The sequence below is a fragment of the Macaca nemestrina genome, chromosome 1 (assembly GCF_043159975.1).
Source record: "Macaca nemestrina isolate mMacNem1 chromosome 1, mMacNem.hap1, whole genome shotgun sequence".
In the NCBI taxonomy this organism is placed as follows: domain Eukaryota; kingdom Metazoa; phylum Chordata; class Mammalia; order Primates; family Cercopithecidae; genus Macaca; species Macaca nemestrina.
The window spans coordinates 201,900,506-201,922,017 of NC_092125.1; the positions used below are offsets into that span (position 1 = coordinate 201,900,506).

The 21,512-nt window shown below is 48.1% G+C and overlaps 1 protein-coding gene across 5 annotated transcripts in view; it reads right to left on the reverse strand.

Annotated features, from left to right (window-relative positions):
• The window catches only part of LOC105494625 (transmembrane protein 39B), a 31,627-nt gene extending 12,792 nt beyond the window's left edge, over window positions 1–18,835 (reverse strand). Inside the window, exons 1-5 of one of the 5 annotated variants that reach the window (XR_011623671.1) lie at window positions 18,410–18,596; window positions 15,791–15,917; window positions 15,050–15,269; window positions 14,087–14,170; window positions 13,615–13,769 (exon numbers count right to left, since the gene is read on the reverse strand). Coding sequence is in view for 3 of the 5 variants with exons in the window: in XM_011763210.2 (XP_011761512.1) it covers window positions 13,615–13,769; window positions 14,087–14,170; window positions 15,050–15,269; window positions 15,791–15,917; window positions 18,410–18,581 (758 nt within the window). In the remaining 2 variants the exon portion in view is untranslated. Of the gene's footprint in view, window positions 1–13,614; window positions 13,770–14,086; window positions 14,171–15,049; window positions 15,270–15,790; window positions 15,918–17,809; window positions 17,935–18,104; window positions 18,276–18,409 lie in introns of those variants that run through there. The other 4 variants (XM_011763210.2, XM_011763211.3, XM_011763212.3 and 1 more) reach the window with 4 other exon arrangements.
• Window positions 18,836–21,512: the final 2,677 nt, after the last annotated feature.

Consider the following 21,512-nt stretch of genomic DNA (forward strand, 5'->3'; position numbering starts at 1 on the left):
AAAAAAAAAAAAAAAAAAAATTAGGAGGGTATGGGCCGGGTGCAGTGGCTCATGCCTGTAATCCCAGCACTGTGGGAGGCCGAGACGGGTGGATCACGAGGTCAGGAGATCAAGACCATCCTGGCTAACACAGTGAAACCCTGTCCGTCTCTACTAAAAAATACAACAAATTAGCCGGGTGTGGTGACGGGTGCCTGTGGTCCCAGCTACTTGGGAGTCTGAGGCAGAAGAATGGCATGAACCCGGGAGGTGGAGCTTGCAGTAAGCCGAGATCACGCCACTGCACTCCAGCCTGGGTGACAGAGTGAGACTCCATCTCAAAAACAAAAAAAAACAAAACAGCTGGGCGCGGTGGCTCACGACTGTAATCCCAGCACTTTGAGAGGCCCAGGTGGGCGGATCACAAGGTCAGGAGATGGAGACCATCCTGGCTAACACGGTGAAACCCTGTCTCTACTAAAAATACAAAAAATTAGCCGGGCGTGGTGGCGGGTGCCTATAGTCCCAGCTACTTGGGAGGCTGAGGCAGGAGAATGGCGTGAACCCGGGAGGCAGAGCTTGCAGTGAGCCGAGATCGCGCCACTGCACCCCAGCCTGGGCGACAGAGCAAGACTCCGTCTCAAAAAAAAAAAAAAAAAAAAAACCAGGCCGGGCGCGGTGGCTCAAGCCTGTAATCCCAGCACTTTGGGAGGCCAAGGCGGGTGGATCACGAGGTCAGGAGATCGAGACTATCCTGGCTAACATGGTGAAACCCCGTCTCTACTAAAAATACAAAAAACTAGCTGGGCGTGGTGGCGGGCACCTGTAGTCTCAGCTACTTGGGAGGCTGAGGCGGGAGAATGGCGTGAACCCGGGAGGCGGAGCTTGCAGTGAGCCGAGATCACGCCACTGCACTCCAGCCTGGGAGACACAGCGAGACTCCGTCTCAAAAAAAAAAAAAAAAAAAAAAAAAAAAAAAAAAAAAAAAACCAAACAAAAAACAAAAACAAAAAATTAGGTGTGTATGGTGGTACACGCCTGTAGTCCCAGCTACTCAGGCTGAGGTGGGAGTATCACCTCAGCCTAGGAGGTTCAGGCTGCAGTGACCAGTGGTTGTGCCACTGCACTCCAGCCTGGGGGGCAGAGAAAAACTTTGTCTCAAAAAAAAAAAAAAAAAAAAAAAAAAAAACAAAACCACACACAAAAAACCTGCACACACAAGAGAGATATAAGTAATGAGTTGTTACTTAGTTTGCAGAGAAGCACAGTTCAGGAACAAATATTTATGTGTCTATTACTTACCAGGCACTGAAATGGGCCCTTAAACAGAACAAATCCTTCCCCCTGAGCAGCACCCTGAGAGCAGAGCTCAAGCTAATTAGTCAAGGAGTTTTTGTGCGTGGCTGCTATTGTATGAGGAGAAAACTAGATGGGCCCATAGTCTAGAAGAGTAATTCAAAAAGTGGGTAAGTGCCATGCCCATCATAGTAGGGCCTTTTATAAACATTCTCTTTTTCAGCTTGCGACCTCTCAATTTCCCCAGGTCTTCAAACTTACACATCCCCACAAGAGTTCCTGGGCTGCCCCAACGAGTTAGGGCTGATCACAATGCTACGTGTCTTGTTTTTTTTTTTTTTTTTGAGACAGAGTCTCACTCTGTTGCCCAGGCTGGAGTGGTGCAGTGGTGTGATCTTGGCGCACTGCAACCTCCGCCTCCTGGGTTCAAGCGATTCTCCCACCTCAGTCTCCTGAGCAGCTGGGATTACAGCCACCCGCCATCATGCCCAGCTAATTTCTGTATTTTTGTAGAGATGGGGTTTCACCATGTTGGCCATACTGGTCTTGAACTCCTAACCTCCACCTGCCTCGGCCTCCCAAAGTGATGGGATTACAGACGTGAGCCACCGCACTTGGCTGACAATGTTACATTTCAGGAGGCAGAGGTTGCAGTAAGCCAAGATCACACCACTGCACTCCAGCCTGGACAAGAGTGAGACCCCGTCTAAAAGAAAAGAAAAATTTCCTTTTACTTTTTTCTGGGGGTCCCAAGAAGAAATATCTGAGTGTCCCTGGCAAGTCATTTAGCCTCCCTGGGTTTCTGTTTTCCAATCTATAAAATAGGGATGCTACCATTTTTTCTGTGGTAAGGCTAAATAAAATAACTTAGAGAATTGTGGTCAATTCTACTGTACAGTCCAGAATATAAAACCAGAACTATGGTCAAGAGCATAACCTTTAGAGTCAAATAGGCCTGCATCAAAATCCCAGCTCTGGGCTGGGTATGGTAGTTCAAACCTGTAATCCCAGCACTTTGTGAGGCAGAGGTAGAGAAACTGCTTGAGCCAGGAGATCAAGACCAGCCTGGGAAAGATGGTGAAACCCTTGTCTCTACAAAAAATACAAAAAGTAGCTGGACTGTATGCCTATAGTCCCAGCTATTTGGGAGGTGGAGGTGGGAAGATCACCTGATCCTAGCAGGGTTTAAGGCTGCAATGAGCTGAGATCATACCACTGCACTCCAGCCTGGGTGACAGAATGACACCCTACCTTAAAAAAAAAAAAAAAAAAAATTCCAGCTCTGCCACTTGACTAGCTCTGTGATTTACGGCCAGTTATTTAACCTCTATGAGACTCAGTTTCCTTAAAACTTGCCCTAAATTACATAGCTTGTATTGATCCCACTCTCAGCAAGGTATCACACTAGTGTTCTCATAAATACTGTCTTTTAGTCCTACAACAACCCCTAGCATAGTTTCCAGCCCAGAATAGATGATTAATAGAATTATGACTAGAAAAGGAAGAGGCCAGTGATTCTATGGGGACAGGAAAAAAGACTAAAATGGGATGCCCGAAATACTCTTCAGGATATCTTGTGGTAATGAGGGGGTGGGGGCACCTTTGTGAACATACAAGGGTCTCCACCTAAACTTAAAGAATCTCACGGCCGGGCGCGGTGGCTTAAGCCTGTAATCCCAGCACTTTGGGAGGCCGAGACGGGTGGATCATGAGGTCAGGAGATCGAGACCATCCTGGCTAACCCGGTGAAACCCCGTCTCAACTAAAAAATACAAAAAACTAGCCGGGCGAGGTGGCGGGCGCCTGTAGTCCCAGCTACTCCGGAGGCTGAGGCAGGAGAATGGCGTAAACCCGGGAGGCGGAGCTTGCAGTGAGCTGAGATCTGGCCACTAGACTCCAGCCTGGGTGACAGAGCGAGACTCCGTCTCAAAAAAAAAAAAAAAAAAAAAAAAAAAAAAGAATCTCACTGGCTTTGTCTCTAAGAAGGACTGCAGATAGATCCTATGATAAATTATTTGGTGACAGACTGCTCTGACAGGTTAGAAGTTAGAAGCAGCTTCATATGCACGATAGCAGATTCCCTCCCATCTCCTCCACCCTACATGAGAGTCTATCGAAGTAGAAAATAAATGTGTTATCAGCAAAAAAATAAAATGGGAGTGAAGGTCATCAGTGCACAAATGATTCTGACAAACTTAGAAAGCAGATGGAGACATGCTAACAGACAAAGCAGCAGCCATCGTCTAGAGCATTGCTTTCCAACAGAAAGATGAGTCACATAATTTTTTCTTTTTTTTTTTTTTGAGATGGAGTCTGGCTCTGTTGCCCAGGCTGGAGTGCAGTGGCGTGATCTCAGCTCACTGCAAGCTCCACCTCCTGGGTTCACGCCATTCTCCTGCCTCAGCCTCCTGAGTAGCTGGGACTACAGGTGCCTGCCACCAGAGTCACAGAATTTAGCCACATTAAGAAAGAGATGGGCCGGGCCCAGTGGCTTTTGCCTGTAATCCCAGCACTTTGGAAGGTCGATGCGAGCGGATCATGAGGTCAGGAGATCGAGATGATCCTGGCTAACACGGTGAAACCCCGTCTCTACTAAAAATTAAAAAAATAGCCGGACCGTAGTGGCGGGCGCCTGTAGTCCTAGCTACTCTGGAGGCTGAGGCAGGAGAACAGTGTGAACCCGGGAGGCGGAGCTTGTAGTGAGCGGAGATCGCACCACTGCACTCCAGCCTGGGTAACAGACTTCATCCCCACCCCCAAAAATAACAATAAAAGAGATGAAATTATTATTATTATGTATTTTTTTGAGACAGAGTTTCACTCTTGTTGCCCAGGCTGGAGTGCAGTGGCATGATCTCAGCTCACCGCAGGCTTCCCCTCCCGGGTTCAAGCGATTCTCCTGCCTCAGCCTCCCGAGTAGCTAGGATTACAAGCATGCACCACCATGCCAGCTAATTTTGTGTTTTTAGTAGAGATGGGGTTTTTCCATGTTGGTCAGGCTGGTCTCGAACTCCTGACCTCAGGTGGTCCGCCTGCTTTGGCCTCCCAAAGTCCTGGCATTACAGGCGTGAGCCACCACACCTGGCCTTTTTTTTTTTTTTTGAGATGGGGTCTCAATCCTCTGACCTCTCAAGTAGCTGGTACTTCAGGTGTGTAACTAATGCCCAACTAATTTTTATATTTTTTGTAGAGACAGGGTTCTTCCATGTTGCCCAGGGTGGTCTCAAGCTCCTGGGCCCAAGCAATCTACCCTGCCTTGGCCTCCCAAAGTGTTGGGATTACAGGTGTGAGCTACTGTGCCCAGTCTTAGTTTCTTTCTTTCTTTCTTTTTGAGACAGGGTCTGGCTCTGTTTCCCAGGCTAGAGTGCAGTGGTGCAATCTCAGTTCATTGTGACCTCCACCTCCCAGGCTCAAGCCATCCTCCCACCCCAGCCTCCCAAGTAGCTGGGACTACAGGTGCAGGCTACCATGCCCAGCTAATTTTTGTATTTTTCGTAGAGATGGCATTTTGTCAAGTTGCCCAGGCTGGTATCAAACTCCTGAGCTCAAGCAATCCGCCTGCCTCAGTCTCTCAAAGTGCTGGGATTACAGGCATGGGCCACCATGCCCAGCCTACTTTCTTGTGTGTGTGTGTGTACTGAGTGTTCAGAATCAGTGTGTATTTCACACTTAGAGCACACCGCAACTCATTCTAGCCTATTTCACGTATTCAATAACCACAGGGGGCTAGGAGCTATCAACTGGGTGGCACAGGTCTAGAATATGCCATGAGTGAACTGGACTGGAGGTGGGAGCTTATCTACCCAGAGTGACCCAAGAGAGACTCTGGCTTGAAGTGGGCACATATGATAGAAGATGAAGTGAGGAGCAGGGCTGAAAAATAGGATTAAACAATGACCCATGTTTACTTATAAGAGTCAGTCCCTTTATTCCCCTACTCACCTCATACAACACACCCTGAAGGAATCTTTTTTTTTTTTTTTTTTTTTTTTTGAGACGGAGTCTTGCTCTGTCGCCCAAGCTGGAGTGCAGTGGCGCGATCCTGGCTCACTGCAAGCTCCGCCTCCTGGGTTCACACCATTCTCCTGCCCCAGCCTCCCGAGTAGCTGGGACTACAGGCGCCCGCCACTGCGCCCGGCTCATTTTTTTGTATTTTTAGTAGAGACGGGGTTTCACCGTGGTCTCGATCTCCTGACCTTGTGATCCGCCCGCCTCGGCCTCCCAAAGTGCTGGGATTACAGGCGTGAGCCACCGCGCCCGGCTTGAAGGAATCTTTTCTAAAGAAATTGAGTAAACTGAGAATTGAGGTCTCTAATGGGGATATCTTAGAGTAAAACCCCCATCACTCCCTTTCTGGCCTACGGAGGCTCAAAGCCTAACAACTGGCATTTCACTCACTCATCCTCAAAGCAAAGCCTGCCAGTCAGTGTGCCCTGCCCATGTACTTAGAGCCTCCAGTCAAAGCTCCCACCCCTTTAAATGACAGAAAGAAAATGCACTCCTGCTACTCAGTCCCTCATTTTTACATATAAAGAGACAAGCAAAGAAGTCAACTATACTTGGAAAACAAGCAGCATGAAACAGAAAAATTGATCCTAGTGAAAAGACAAAATTGAGGAAAGTAAGAGATTTTTAAAACAAGAATAGTATGCTATGAGAAAAGAACAATCAGCAAATGTAGAGGCCTTAGAGACGAAAAATACGATTGCTGAAAAAATCTCTAAAAAAGCTAGAAGACAAAGTTGAGGAAATCTCTCTGAAAGCCATGCACATACAGAGAAAGAGAGATTATTAGAGAAATACAGAAGAAAAAGATGACCAATCTATGAGGTCTACCATCTGATGAACAGAAATCCAGAAAGAATAGAAAAAATTGAGAGGAAGTTATTATCAAGGAAATAACAGAGGAAAATTTCCCCAAGCTAAAGAAGTACTCAAATCTCCAGGTTAAAAAAGTCCTTAGAGCCGGGCGCGGTGGCTCAAGCCTGTAATCCCAGCACTTTGGGAGGCCGAGACGGGCGGATCACGAGGTCAGGAGATCGAGACCATCCTGGCTAACGCGGTGAAACCCCGTCTCTAGTAAAAAATACAAAAAAATAGCCGGGCGAGGTGGCGGGTGCCTGTAGTCCCAGCTACTCGGGAGGCTGAGGCAGGAGAATGGCGTAAACCCGGGAGGCGGAGCTTGCAGTGAGCCGCACTGCACTCCAGTCTCGGCGACAGAGCAAGACTCCGTCTCAAAAAAAAAAAAAAAAAAAAAAAAAAAAAAGTCCTTAGAGTCCTGATAGAATGAATGACAAAAGTCCCACAACAGACACATCCTTTGAAATTTCAAGTAATCAAAAGATAAACAGAATATTCCTCAATGCTTTCAGAAAGGAAAATACAAGTCACCTACAAAAGAATTGGAATCAAACTCAAACTGGCATCAGACTTCTCACTAGCAACACTGGATACTAGAGACAATGGAATAATAACTGCAAAAGTTCTGAGAATGTGAATTTGAACTTAGAAATCTACATAGAGACTGGGCACGATGGCTCACACCTGTAATCCCAGCACTTCGGGAGGCCACAGTGGACAGGTCACAAGGTCAGGAGTCTGAGACCAGCCTGACCAACATGGTAAAACCCCGTCTCTACTAAAAATACAAAAATTAGCCGGGCATGGTGGCATGCCTGTAATCCCAGTTATTCAAGAGGCTGAGGCAGGAGAATCACTTGAACCCCCCAGGAGGCGGAGGTTGCAGTGAGCTGAGATCGTGCCATTGCACTCCAGCCTGGGCGACAGACTGTTTCAAAAATAAGAAAAGAAAAAAAAGAAATCTACATTCAGCCACACCATCAATCAAGTATGAGGGCAGAATAAAGACTTTTAGACATGCAAGGACTCAGAACATATACACCTCCAATGTACCCATTGCTAAGGAAATTACCTGATAATTTATTCCAGCAAAATAAGAAAACCAAGAAAGAGGAAGACATGGGATTCAGGAAGCAGGGGGTCCAACCCAAGAGGGCAGTGAAGGGAAGTCCCAGGCTGAGAGCTGTACAGCAGACCTAAAGAGCAAACACTCCAGACTGCAGCAGGAGGAGGAAGGGCTCGAGGAGGGATGCCTTTGTGGCAGAAATAGGGAGAAGGAAATGGACTCCAGGCAACAGGCAGTATGACTGAGAGGCTGGATAAACTTGAGGATATGATGAAGGCTCATCATTCTTGTCAATAAGAAAAAAGAAAGGCAATTAGAAAGTCCAAGAAAAATAAAAAGCCATATAAGAAAGTTATAATGTAAATATGAAGCAAACTAAAATGTGCTATGATTTTAAGTAATTGATGGAGTGTAAGAAAAACCATTTCACCTTGACACTAGGAACATTTGTGTGTAGGGGGGTCTGAAACAGGGTCTTGCTCTATTGCCCAGGCTGGAGTGCAGTGGAACAATCTCAGCTCACTGTAACCTCTGGCATTAGCTGGGCATGGTAGCCTGCACCTGTAGTCCCAGCTACTTGGGAGGCTGAGGTGGGAGGATGGCTTAAGCCGGGGAGGCAGAGGTTGCAATAAACTGAGATTGCACCACTGCCTCCTGGGTTCAAGTGATTCTTATACCTCAGTCTCCTGAGTAGTTGGGAGTAGAAGCCCCTTAAAGAAGTCCTTTAAGGCTGGGCGCGGTGGCTCACACCTGTAATCCCAGCACTTTGGGAGGCTGAGGCAGATGGATCACGAGGTCAGGAGATTGAGACCATCCTGACTAACACAGTGAAGCCCCATCTCTACTAAAAATACAAAAAATTAGCTGGGCATGGTGGCAGTTGCATGTAGTCCCAGGTACTCGGGAGGCTGAGGCAGGAGAATCACTTGAAACTGGGAAGCAGAGGTTGCAGTGAGCCGAGACTGGGCTACTCCAGCCTGGGCAACAATAGCGAAAGTCTCAAAAAAAAAAAAAAAAAAAAAAAAAAAGAAGTCCTTTAAAAACATGTTCCTGCCGGCCAGGCGTGGTGGCTCACGCCTGTAATCCCAGCACTTTGGGAGGCCGAGGTGGGTGGATCACCTGAGGTTGGGAGTTCGAGACCAGCCTGACCAACATGGAGAAACCCCATTTCTACTAAAAATACAAAATTAGCCAGGTATGGTGGTGCATGCCTGTAATCCCAGCTACTCGGGAGGCTGAGGGAGGAGAATCGCTTGAATCAGGGAGGCGGAGGCTGCAGTGAGCAGAGATGGCGCCATTGCACTCCAGCCTGTACCACAAGAGCAAAACTCCGTCTCAAAAAAAACAAAAAAAAAAAACAAAAAAAAAAGTTCCTGGCTGGGCTTAGTGGTTCACGCCTATAATCCCAGCACTTTGGGAGGCCAAGGTGGGCAGATCACTTGAGGTTGGGAGTTCAAGACCAGCCTGGTAAACATGGTGAAACCCCGTCTCTACTAAAAATACAAAAAATTAGATTGGCATGGTGGTGCACACCTGTAATCCCAGCTACTTGGGAGGCTGAGGCAGGAGAATCGCTTGAACCTGGGAGGCGGAAGTTGCAGTGAGCTGAGATCGCGTCACTGCACTCCAGCCTAGGTGACAGAGTAAGACTCCATCTCAAAAAAAATAAAATAAAATAAATAAATAAAGAGGTCCAAGACTGTAACTCTGTAATTATAGAGAAGAAATATCATGCTTGCATACTACTGGGCCCTGGAGTGAATGATATCTGCATACACATAATTTTATCAAAGCCACATACTGGTTTTTAATTTTCAGAATCAGACTTAGACAAAGAACGGAAGGCTTAAATGTGGTTACACAGGAGAACGTGAATGTCAAGCTTGACAATATAAAAGTAAAAATACAGCTGCCAGGAAGTGAAAAGAGGAAGAGGGGAGGAAAAGTGGTTGGGTACCTAATATTCTTGTCTTACATAAAAACGATTCAAGATACTATTGTTGATGGAGAAAAAAAAGTATAGGGATACTTACACTATTGACAAAAATAACCAATAGAAAATTAAAAATATTAAAAGTTATCAATTACTGGGAACAGTAAGGACGGGACGGTGAGCTAAATCATCTGTCATTGCAGGAAATCAATATACTTGCACGTGTGTATGCGGTATGTTTGTATATGCATAGAACATTTGTTTCCAGGATATACAAGAAACCAAAAACATTGATGATTACCTCTTGGAAAGGAAACTGGGTGGCTGGGAGGCAGCAGTCAAGGGGAGATTTTTCATGGTATACTCGTTTAAACCTTCTGAATTTTAACTGTGTAAACCTATTATTCAATTCTAAAATAAATCAGTAATTTTTTTTTTTTTTTTGAGACGGAGTCTCACTCTGTTGCCCAGGCTGGAGTACAGTGGTGCAAACTCAGCTCGCTGCAACCTCCACCTCCCAGTTTCAAGCAATTCTCCTGCCTCAGCCTCCTGAGTAGCTGGGACTATAGGCGTGGGCTACCACGCCTGGCTAATTTCTGTATTTTTAGTAGAGACAGTGTTTCACCATGATGGCCAGGCTGGTCTTGAACTGCTGACCTCAAGTGATGACCTCAAGTGATTCATTCACCTTGGCCTTCCAAAGTGCTGGGATTACAAACGTGAGCCACCGCGCCTGGCCAATCAATAAATTTTTAAAAAGAATAAGCAGGCTAGGCACACTGGCTCATGCCTGTAGTCCCAACTACTCAGAAGGCTGAGGTGGGAGGATGGATGGCTTGAGCCTGGGAGGCAGAGGGTGCAGTGAGCCGAGATTGCACCACTGCACTCCAGCCTGGGCAACAGAGCCAGACCCTGTCTCAGGGTCTTGTCACTCAGGCTGGAGTGCAGTGGCACTTTAGAATTGGATAATAGGTTTACAGACTCTGTCTCTAAACAAACAAATAAATAAAACCCAGAAAGTAAAAGAGACTGCTATTGAAGAGTGGGACTAAAAATCTGGAGGGTGGGGTTGGAGACTAATGTTTTCCTATTTATTTATTTATTTATTTTTAGAGATAGGGTCTCACTCTGTTGTCCAAGCTGAAGTGCACTGGTATGATCATGGCTCTCTTTGGCCTCAAACTCACCAGCTAAAGTGATGTTCTCCCCTCAGCCTCCCAAGTCACTGAGATCACAGGCATGAGCTACTGTGCCCAGCAATGGTTTTCATTATAAGCTTTTTAGCACTATTGGATTCAATTTTTTACAATAAGTTTATATTTGGTCAATAAACATTTTTAAATTAAATAATGAAAAATAAAGCATAATATGGACATTGGGTGTTATCTGCATCCAGGAAGAAAAGATTCACCAGGTAGTAACCATAAACTGTCAAATTAAGGCAACTTTTTTTTTTTTTTTTTTTTTTTTTTTGAGACAGAGTCTCATTCTGTTGCCCAGGCTGGAGTGCAGTGGTGCGATCTGGGCTTACTGCAAGCTCCGCCTCCCAGGTTCACACCATTCTCCTGCCTCAGCCTCCTGAGTAGTTGGGACTACAGGCGCCCGCCACCACTCCTGGTTAATTTTTTGTATTTTTTAGTAGAAACGGGGTTTCACCGTGTTAGCCAGGATGGTCTCGATCTCATGACCTTGGGATCCACCCGCCCCGGCCTCCCAAAGTGCCAGGATTCCAGGCATGAGCCACCACGCCCAGCCAGCAACTCTTAAGTTCTAATCAGTACAATCCTTTCGAAGGGCAATTTGTTAATATCTATGAAAAATGTAAATGAACACATCTTTTGGTGTAGTTAATTCTTCTGGGAATCTACTGTGCAGAAATATTGGACACATATGCAAAGATATATGCCTCATTGTTATGAATAAGGAAAAGCTAGAAACAACTTAAAGTTTGCCAATAGGCCGGGCACAGTGGCTCACGCCTGTAATCTCAGCACTTTGGGAGACCAAGGTGGGCAGATCACGAGGTCAGGAGATCGAGACCATCCTGGCTAGCACAGTGAAACCCCATCTCTACTAAAAATACAAAAAATTGCCAGGCGTGGTGGCTCACGCCTGTAATCCCAACATTTTGGGAGGCCGAGGTGGGCAGATCACCTGAGGTTGGGCGTTCAAGACCAGCCTGACCAACATGGAGAAACCTAAATATACAAAAATACTACAAATACAAAATTGGCTGGGCGTGGTAGAGCATGCCTGTAATCCCAGCTACTTGGGAGGCTGAGGCAGGAGAATTGCTTGAACCCAGGAGTTGGAGGTTGCAGTTAGCCGAGATTGTGCCACTGCGCTCCAGCCTGGGCAACAGAGCAAGACTCCGTCTCAAAAAAAAAAAAAATTTGCCAGTAGAAGACAAATAAATTGTGAAAAATTCTATAACATAGAATACTATGAGGCCATTAAAAAAATGAGGCAGCTGGGCATGGTGGCGCATGCCCATAGTCCCAGCAACTCAGGAGGCTGAGGTGGGAGGATCACTTGAGCTGGGGAGTTCTAGGCTATAATGAGCTATGCCAATGAGGTGCCCACATAAAAGTTCAGCATCCATATGGTGACTTCCTGGGAGTGGGGGATCACATAATTGCCTAAGAAGGGGATGCACTGGCCCAGGTTAGAAACAGAACAGGTCAAAACTCCTGTGTTGATCAGTAGTGGGAACAGACCTGTGAATAGCCACTGCACTCCAGCCTGGGCAATACAGCAAGACCCTCATCTCTAAAATAAAATAAAATGAGACAGACCCATATGTATTGGCACAGAAAAATATCCATTATATGATTAAGTAAAAAGTGTGGTAAACTGTACATCATGCATAGCATAATACCATTTTTGTTTTTTAAAAAACTGCATGTGGCCAGGCACTGTGGCTCACACCTGTAATCCCAGCACTTTGGGAGGATGAGGTGGGCAGATCACTTGAGGCCAGGAGTTTGAGACCAGCTGGCCAACATGGTGAAACCCCATCTCTACTAAAAATACAAAAAGTAGCCAGGCATGGTGGTGGGCACCTGTAATCCCAGTTACTTGGGAGGCTGAGGCAGGAAAATTGCTTGAACCCAGTAGGCAGAGGTTGCAGTGAGCCAAGATTGTGCCACTGCACTCCAGCCCAGGTGACATAAGACTCTATCTCAAAAACAAACAAAAAAACTGCATGTGTGTGTACTTGCACAGAAAATATTTTGGGAAAATATGCTGCCAGTAATGGACTTCTGGGGGAATAAGACTATGTGGGACTTTCTTTTTCCATGTTAAAAGCTTCTGTAAAGTTTACTGTTTTTCTAAGACACACGTGTCACTCTTTTTTTGATACAGGACCTCACTCCAGTTGCTTAGGCTAGAGTACAGTGGCACAATTTTGGCTCACTGCAGCCTCGACCTCCTGAGCTCAGGTGATTCTCCCACCTCAGCTTCCTGAGTAGCTGGGACTATAGGCATGCCTCACCACACCTGGCTAATTTTTTATGTTTTTAGAAGACAGGGTTTCACCATGTTGCCCAGGCTGGTCTCAAACCCCTGGATTCAAACAATCTGCCCGCCTTGGCCTCCCAAAGTGCTGGGATTACGGATGTGTGCTACTGCGCCTGGCCACATGTCACTCTTGTAATTAAAAAGTAGATATAACTGAAGCAAGTGTGACGGGGCTTCTGTGCCAGTGCCTTTTTGGACATGCAGGGTAGAAAGGGGGAGGTGCCAGCTCCGAAGCTTCCCAGAGACCAGGATTGACCCAGCTTGAGGAATTCTGTGAACCAGAAAACCTGGCAGTTGGGAAATGACTGTTAATGCTCAGGCAGCCAGGAGCCTGCCCCAGAAGCAGCCAGATCCAACACCTCACCAAAGTTCTCCCCGATGCAAAGCCACAAAGGGGCAGTCCTGGGCACATCCCCGACACAGTCTGTCCATCCTCAACAATCTAGGGTCTGGTGAGATGGAGAAACAGAGTAAAAACAGGCACAAAGACATATACACATGCATATGCAGGCAAATACACATGCTTCATGCATAGACACCCAGAGACATGCAACCACGCAGCTGTTTGCTGGCACACAGACTCGGGGAGATACCAAGAGATTACACAAGCACTGAGATACACAAAGAGAGACAAAGACAAAGGGAAAGAACCAGAGAGGTGAAAGGAAGAGTGAGGGAGGCAAAGCCCATGCACTCCCTCTTGGGAATGTTCCTTTGGGATATATATGCAGATCTGAGTCCCATTCTGACCTCCCCCATAGTGAGAGCTGGGTAAATTATGCCACCTCAGTTTCTTCTGCAAAAAAAGGCTAATTATCCTGACCTCAGTGGGTGTCACCAGACAATGTGACGGGATGTTGCTACCTGCCTCCGATCTTCCAGATATGGAGGCCTGGTAAGCCAGCCATGGTCAGGGCACAGGTCAGGGGCCAGGTGCTGGGCAGTGAGGGGTACTCACGGATAGCAGAGGAACAGGAGGTTCAGGAAGGAGTAGGTCCTGAAGAGGTGGATGAGGGATCGGCACAGACTCCAGCCTGTTGCCGTGAGAACGGTGAAGCGGGTGAGGAACAGCAGGATGGAGCGAAAGAGGGAGACCTTCCCCCTCTGAGAAGCCTGGGTCAGGGCAAGATAGGACGGGATGGGGCCTTGGATGGAGGCCGAAGGGGCTGTGCCCAAATCCCACCCAGCATGACCTGTGATCCCACCCAGGGAGAGGTGGCACAGCAGGCTGGGCAGAACCTGGCAAGGTAAATCCTTCTCTTTGATACCCAGTAAACTCCAAGATGGGATGTAACTAATGTTCTTCAACCAAGTCCAAAGGGAGCCCCAAGGAAATACCCTAAGGCTGAAGGGCTGGGCATGTTTCCTTGGCATCCCCAGGGGAAACGGGGAATCCCAAAGTCCCTGGCCAGCCTCTAGGACCCAATCACCTCCTTCACGATGGACCCAATGAAGCGGCGGCCCAGAACAATGGTGGTCACCATCAGCAAGTTGAAGTCGATCAGGTGGAAGTTCTGTCAGGGGGCAGAGGCCTGGGGGTCATGTGGGCCCCTTGCCCATATGCAGGCTTTTTTCATACCCACCTCCCCCTGCCTATTTCTTTCCACAGAGACTGTCCCCATTATCTGACCTTCATCGGCCTCCGGCTGAGTCAGGCCAGGAAATTACCTAGAGGAGTAGAACAGGACCCCAAGAAGGGAAGTGGGACAGTCCCTGGGGATGAGAGTGTGGTATGTGAGCCCTCTTGCTCTGCTCACACATGCCCCTGTCCCTATACTGTTTCTGCACTGAAGTCTTTCCTCCCCTTGAAGCACTCATGTACGCCCATGGTTCATCTCCACTACCGGATTAAGACTCAGCTCCTGGCCGGGCGTGGTGGCTCATGCTTGTAATCCCAGCACTTTGGTAGGCTGAGGTGGGTGGATCATTTGAGGTCAGGAGTTCGAGACTAGCCTGACCAACATGGTGAAACCCTGTCTCTACCAAAAATACAAAATTAGCCAGACATGGTGGCGCATGCCTGTAATCCCAGCTACTCAGGAGACTGAGGCAGCAGAATCACTTGAAACTGGGAGGTGGAGGCTACAGTGAGCTGAGATTGCGCTATTCCACTCAGGTCTGGGCAACAACAGCGAAACTCTATCTCAGAAAAAAAAAAAAAGACTCTGAGCTCCTTTAGGTAAAATCTTCGTCAGATTCATCTCCGATACACTTACAGTGCCCAATGTGCTACTAAACACACTAGGAGTGTTCAGTGAATCATCAGTTTCCTGTTCCTTCAGCACCTTCCATGTTCGGCATGGAGGCAAGCGCACTGTGGTGCTTAGTAGGCTATGCTAAACTGAAACCAAAAGAAACGCACACACACACACACACCCTTGTTGAGTACCTACCAGGGAGGTGTGGGAGGGTGGGTGGGAAGGTGGATACCACCACACTGTCTTGTAGATGTTGATGTAGTGGACGAACAGTGCTATGAGCTGGCAGAAAAAGAGCTGCAACTCAAACAGAATGCTGGCCTGGACTGGCAGCTCGGGGATCTTGCAATGCTGTAGAGGCACAACCGTTTGGGTGGCCAGAGGGGGGCTGGAGAGGCCTGTTCCAGAACTGCTCCTGGCAGTGAAGAGAGAACAACATCAATGGCTGACCTGAGGATCCTACCAGGAAGGGCTTCTGAGGCAAAGGATTGTGGGATAAGATCAGAAAAGTAGCTTATAGCAAGGACAGGGTCTTCCTAACACTGTCAGACAAAGGAACCCGACAAAGCCTTTTCCTATCCCTAATCTTATTCAGGTCTTCCAACACCCCCTAGGAGAGAAAGAATTATTAGGTCCATCTTACAGATGAGGAAAAGGAGGCCCAGAGAGGGGAGGCAACTTGTCCAAGCCATCAGCAAAACTGGAGCAGAACTGTCATTAGAATCCAAGCCTTTGGATTTATTCTACCATGTCCCACTGCATCTGTCCAAGTGATTACCCTCAACTGAGCTCCCTCTGGGTCTTTTCTGCTGCTCACTCCCCTCTAAGCCCCCACTGGAATCTAGGATTTTACACCTTAGAATCCAGTCAGAGAGAGCCCTGTCCACACTGTCCCTGTGAGGCCAGAGTGAGGGGCGAGACAGAGAGGTGGTTTACCTGGTGCGGGAACGAACACTGGTCACCGATGCGCTGGAAGTGTGGCTTCCACCAGAGCCCCCCGAGGATCCTGGCTCACAGAGTGGATTTCGACAGTAAGATGTCCTGTTGGGACCTCTTCGTCCTCCTGTGGGGCTCAACATAACATAGAGCCTCAAGCCAGGGGGCATATATCAAGGATAACAGCAGTGATGATACCAGCTACCAGTCACCTAGTATCTCACTTTATCATTTAATCCTCACTGAGACCTATGATCTGGCCTCTTCTTTCATCTTCAGCTTCATCCCCTATCATTCTCTACCTCATACCCACCCTCTACCACCCGCCCCATGCTCTAAACATCTTGATCTTTCTTTCTTCAGCAAGCCAAGCTCATTGCTACCTCTAGCACTTACTGTATCCTATCTGGAAAGTCTTTCCCTGACTGCCATTTCTGAAGTTTTGAAGTAACCCTCCCCATCACTCTCTCTGCAATTTTATTCTTTTTTTCCACTACAATTCTCTCTCTGAAATTATCTTATTCATTTGTTAACGTGCTTATTGCTTGTCTGTCCTATCACAATGGAAGGTCAATGAAGTCAGTTACCTTATCTGTCTTTTTCACTGTTATATCCCCTACCACAGTGCCCAGCAAGTATATGCTGATGAGTGAACAAACCCAGCAAGGTAAGTTTTTCACACATTAGGAAACTCAGTTTACACTCTGTCACAGTATTGTGGCTGGGTATTGTGCTCTCAACTCTGGTACACATTGGGCCCCATTCAGACATGTGTTTCTGGAGGTCTATAACTCTGGGTACCTTTGGGACAGCTTTTTCCTCCAGGGCCCCATGATTCAGCTCAAAGGGTATTCTGGGATCTCATGGGCAGGACCCAGGGCCTAAATAAAGGGTCAAGGACATGGCTGGGAGAATGCCGTGGCTGTGGACCGAAAACTGGACCTACGAGGCTGAGCAGTCTAGCCCAAGCTCCCATGCACCACTTTGCACAAAAGTTCTACACAAAGCTCCCAAGCACCTACAAAAGTCACAACCTGACTGGGTGCGGTCGCTCACGACTATAATCTCAGCACTTTGGGAAGCTGAGGATGGAAGATCGCTTGAGGCCAGGAGTTGGAAACCAGCCTGGGCAACATGGCGAAATCCGGTCTCTATTAAAAATATATATATACATATTTTTAAAAAGTTATAACCTGTTCATACCTCTTCACAGTAACACAGCAGCCTGCATTCACATACACCCCATGCCGTAGCATCTCAGCTTGGAAGCGTTTCCCACACTTCGGAGCCAATTTTGGGCCTGGATGTATGCCCAAAATTATAAACCTCCACAAGTCTCTAAAAAGTACCTGGCGAAAAGCTCTGCCCTCCATAAACCCCCAGACCAGAAGCTCTGTTCATACGCTATGATACTTGGCTTAGAAAATCCCACACAAACACCATTAGTCCAGACGCTCTGCCCACACCCACTCTCCTCTCTTTAGAAGCTCTGCACCCACATAAAGCCCCTCAGCCCAGAAGCTCCGCCTACACACAACTGTCAGTCCAGAAAGCCCGCTCACAAGCCAGTAAAAGCCCTCTCAGCCCAGAAGCCCCACTCCAGAATGGGCTCCCTCAGTCTGAAGTCTCCCCGCCCCACCGCCTGCCGTGTAAGCCCCTCCAGCCCAGAAACTCCGACTGCACTAGCGCCCCCACCCCAGAAGCTCCGCCCTTAGCGCTGAGGCCACGCCCACTGGTAAGCCCCGCCCCCTTTCTAGCCCCGACGAGCGGGTCCTCACCAAAGCCCAAGCCCCCACAGGGATCCGTCTTAGAAGCCCCGCCCACCACCCAATGTCCCGCCCCCACAACAGAGGCCCCACTCCGCAAAACGACAGGAGGGGGCGGGATACCGTCTGCACTCGCATCCCCTCCCCCTCCCGTCACCGGGCTCCTGTCCGCGTGGGGCAGCAATTAGCAGCCTGGCCATCCTAACCCGCGCGCTCACTAGTTGCCAGGCCGAGCCTGAGCTGCTCTGCTCACCCATCTCCTCCCCCCGGCGCTCTCAGTTTCGCCGCCGCAGCTCCTGCGGGCAATATGTCGGAGGCGACGGCGGCCGGGAGAGGACTAACCGCTGCAGCCCAGTCCCGGGTATCAGCCGCGCGCTCCCGCCGCGCCGCTATATTTGCATACAAGGCGGGCTGGAAGCTGGGCGCGCGCCTCTTAAAGGGGCCACCCGGACAGAGGCGGTGCCTGCGCGCTCTTTGTCTCGCGGTCCCCCACGCCCTTCCTGCAGCTGCTGCTGAAGAGACTCAAGAGGGAGGGGAACGGAACCCACCTCCTGCTCTTCCCGTGCTTGTCTTCTCCCAGCATCTCCAGGACCGGGGCGGCGGCGAGCGGGGGAGGGTGCGGAGCCGCCTCTCGGTTCCCCTGGAGATGGACCATATCCCTGAGTGGTCCGCGGGCACCTCCATCCCAGCCCCACTTTGCGCTTCATCCTTCTCTTAGGCCTCACTGCGCTTTAGTCTACCCCAATCAAAACTCAGGAGTCACTTCCTCCCTCCCACGGCCCCCACATCCTATCTTTGCCTTAGTCTTTGTTAGCCTAAGTCCTAAATATTTCTCGCATTTGACGTTACTCACCGTTCTCATTGTCGATACCGTGGTTCAGATCCTGACTCTGCCATTGCCCAGCCTTGAAATCCTGTTTTTTATGCTTTACGATGAGGCTGCTGATAGTCACCGTGTAGGTTTCGGTAAGGGTTAAATGAAATAGTGCATGCAGAACTGAGTCTGTTTTAGTGTTAGCCATCATGTTTGGAAAAGCATTCACTAAATGAGATACATTTATTGTCAGTGGGATTTCTTCCCTCACGAGTCCTACAAGCAGTTTCAATCATCTTGTAGCTCCATTGCTTAGCACAGTACTTGGCACCTAATAGCAGTATTGAATTAATTGAATTAATTAGTAGATACTTCATTAATAGATAGTCATAGAGCTTACAGTCAAGTGGGAGGAGATAGACATGAACAAAATTAGTAAATTCTGTAGTATGTTAGAAGGGAATGATTGGTGTGGAGGAAAAACAGGAAAGGGGGATGGGGTTGCAGTTTTAAATAGGGCAGGCAGAGTAGGCTTCAGAGTTGACTTGAGTAAACACATGAAGGAAATGAGTGAGTCAGTCGTGCAGATTTCTGGAGAAAGGGGGTATTTCAGGCAGAGGGAATAGTGCAGAGTCCCTCAGCCAGGAGGGTGTATTTATCTATGTATTTATTTTATTTTTTATTCCATTTTTATTTTTTGAGACGGAGTCACTGTTGCCCAGGCTGGAGTGCAGTGGCTTGATCTCTGCTCACGGCAACCTCCACCTACTGGATTCGAGCGATTCTCCTGCCTCAGCCTCCCGACAAGCTGAAATTACAGGTGCACACCACCACGCCTGGCTAATTTTTGTTTTTTGTTTTGTTTTGTTTTGAGACTGGAGTCTCCCTATCTGTTGCCCTGGCTTTAGTGCAGTGGCACAATCTTGGCTCACTGCAACCTCCGCTTCCCGGGTTCAAGCGATTCTCCTGCCTCAGCCTCCCAGGTAACTGGGATTACAGGTGCCCGCCACCATGCCCCGCTAAATTTTTGTATTTTTAGTAGAGGCAGGATTTCACTGTATTAGCCAGGATGGTCTTGAACTCCTGACCTCAGATGATCTACCCACCTCAACCTCCCAAAATGCTGGGATTACAGGTGTGAGCCACTACGCCCGGCCACGATCAGCCAATTTTTGTACTTTTTAGTAGAGACGGGGTTTTATCTTGTTGGCCAGGCTAATCTTGAACTCTTGACCTTAAGTGACCTGCCCACCTCGGTCTCCCAAAGTGCTGGGATTACAGGTGTGAGCCACCACACCAGGCCAAGAGGGTGTGTTTAAGAAATAAAAAGGAGGCCAGTGTGGCATAGGTATAGGTATAAGAGTAGGACATGAGAAGGGATAGATCAGGCCGGGCGCGGTGGCTCACGCCTGTAATCCCAGCACTTTGGGAGGCCGAGGCGGGCGGATCACAAGGTCAGGAGATCGAGACCACGGTGAAACCCCGTCTCTACTAAAAATACAAAAAATTAGCCGGGCGCAGTTGTGGGCGCCTGTAGTCCCAGCTACTCGGGAGGCTGAGGCAGGAGAATGGCGTGAACCCGGGAGGCGGAGCTTGCAGTGAGCCGAGATCGCGCCACTGCACTCCAGCCTGGGCGACAGAGCGAGACTCCGTCTCAAAAAAAAAAAAAAAAAGAGAAGGGATAGATCATGTAGGGCTGTGTGGTTTTTACTTTGAATGAGATGTAGAGTGATTATAGGGTTTGAACTTCTATTTAAAATAACTATTCCAGCTGTCTGGTAAGAATAGACTACAGGGGCACCAGGGTGGAAGCAGGGAGACCAGGCAGGAGGCTGTGGCAATGATCTTAGCAAGAGACGTTGATGGTTTGCACCAGGTTGGATGAGATGGTGAGACCTGGTTGAATTCTGGATTTGAAGGTAAAGTCTACAGGATCTGTTGGGCAGAGTATGGTGGCTCATGCCTGTAATCCCAGCACTTTGGGAGGCTGAGGTGGAAGGATTGCTTGAGCCCAGGAGTTTGAGACCAGCCTGGGCAACAAAGTGAGACCCTGTCTCTACAAAAAAAAAAAAAAAAAAAAAAAAAAAAATTTAAATGAGCCAGGTGTGGTGGCATGCGCCCGTAGTCCCAGTTATTTGGGAGGCTGAGGTGCGAGGATCACTTGAGCCCTGGGAAACTGAGGTTGCAGTGAACCATGACAGTCCCACTGCACCCCAGCCTGGGCAATGTAGCAAGACCTCATCTAAAAAAAAAAAATTAAAACAAAAACAAAACGGGACCTGTTGACAAAATGGATAGGCGTGTGAGAGGAAGAGAAGAGATAAGGATTACTCCAACATATTTAGCCTGCACAAATGGAAATATGGAGTCCAATTCAACAAATGTATATTTTTAAAATTATGATTGATTTTACACCAAGTCGGTCCTTCCCTTCAAGGGGAAAAGTGGCCCAGGGATGGAAAACGATTATCCCTGGCTCAACAAGCAAAGAAGAAACCAGGACTGGGATTTCTTTTTTCCAGCCATAGAAATTCTGATAGAGGCTGGGTGCAGTGGCTCATGCCTATAATCTCAACACTTTGGGAGATTGTGGTGGGAGGATCACTTGAGTCCAGGAATTTGAGACCAGCGTAGGCAACACAAGAGAACCCTGTCTCTACAAAAAATTTAAAACGTAGCTGGGCATGGTGGATGCGTGCCTGCAGTCCTGGCTACTCAGGAGGCTGAAGGGAGAGAAATCACTTGAGCCCAGGAGTTTGAGATGACAGTGAGACGATCACACCACTGCATTCATCCTGGGTGACAGAGTGAGACCCTGTCTCAAAAAAAGTGGGGGAGGTAAGTCCACTTGTATGGACTGCCATGAATGTGACCCACCCATTACCTGTGGCTCCAGCCCACCTTGTAAGGTGGACTACTCACTTTGCCTGCTCATCTATTCTTCCTCCTCATAAGAACACTGATTTTTCCCTTGGGGAACTACTCTTCCCTGACTCTCTCAGTCCATGGTTTGGTGGGGTTGCCTTACTTTGCAGTTCCTTTGTGGGCAGAAGACACAGGCTTGGCAAATCAAAGCATTCCAATATCCCTGCCTTCTAAGGCTGGTGACTGGTTGGGGTTGTTGGGGAGTAGGAGGGGATTA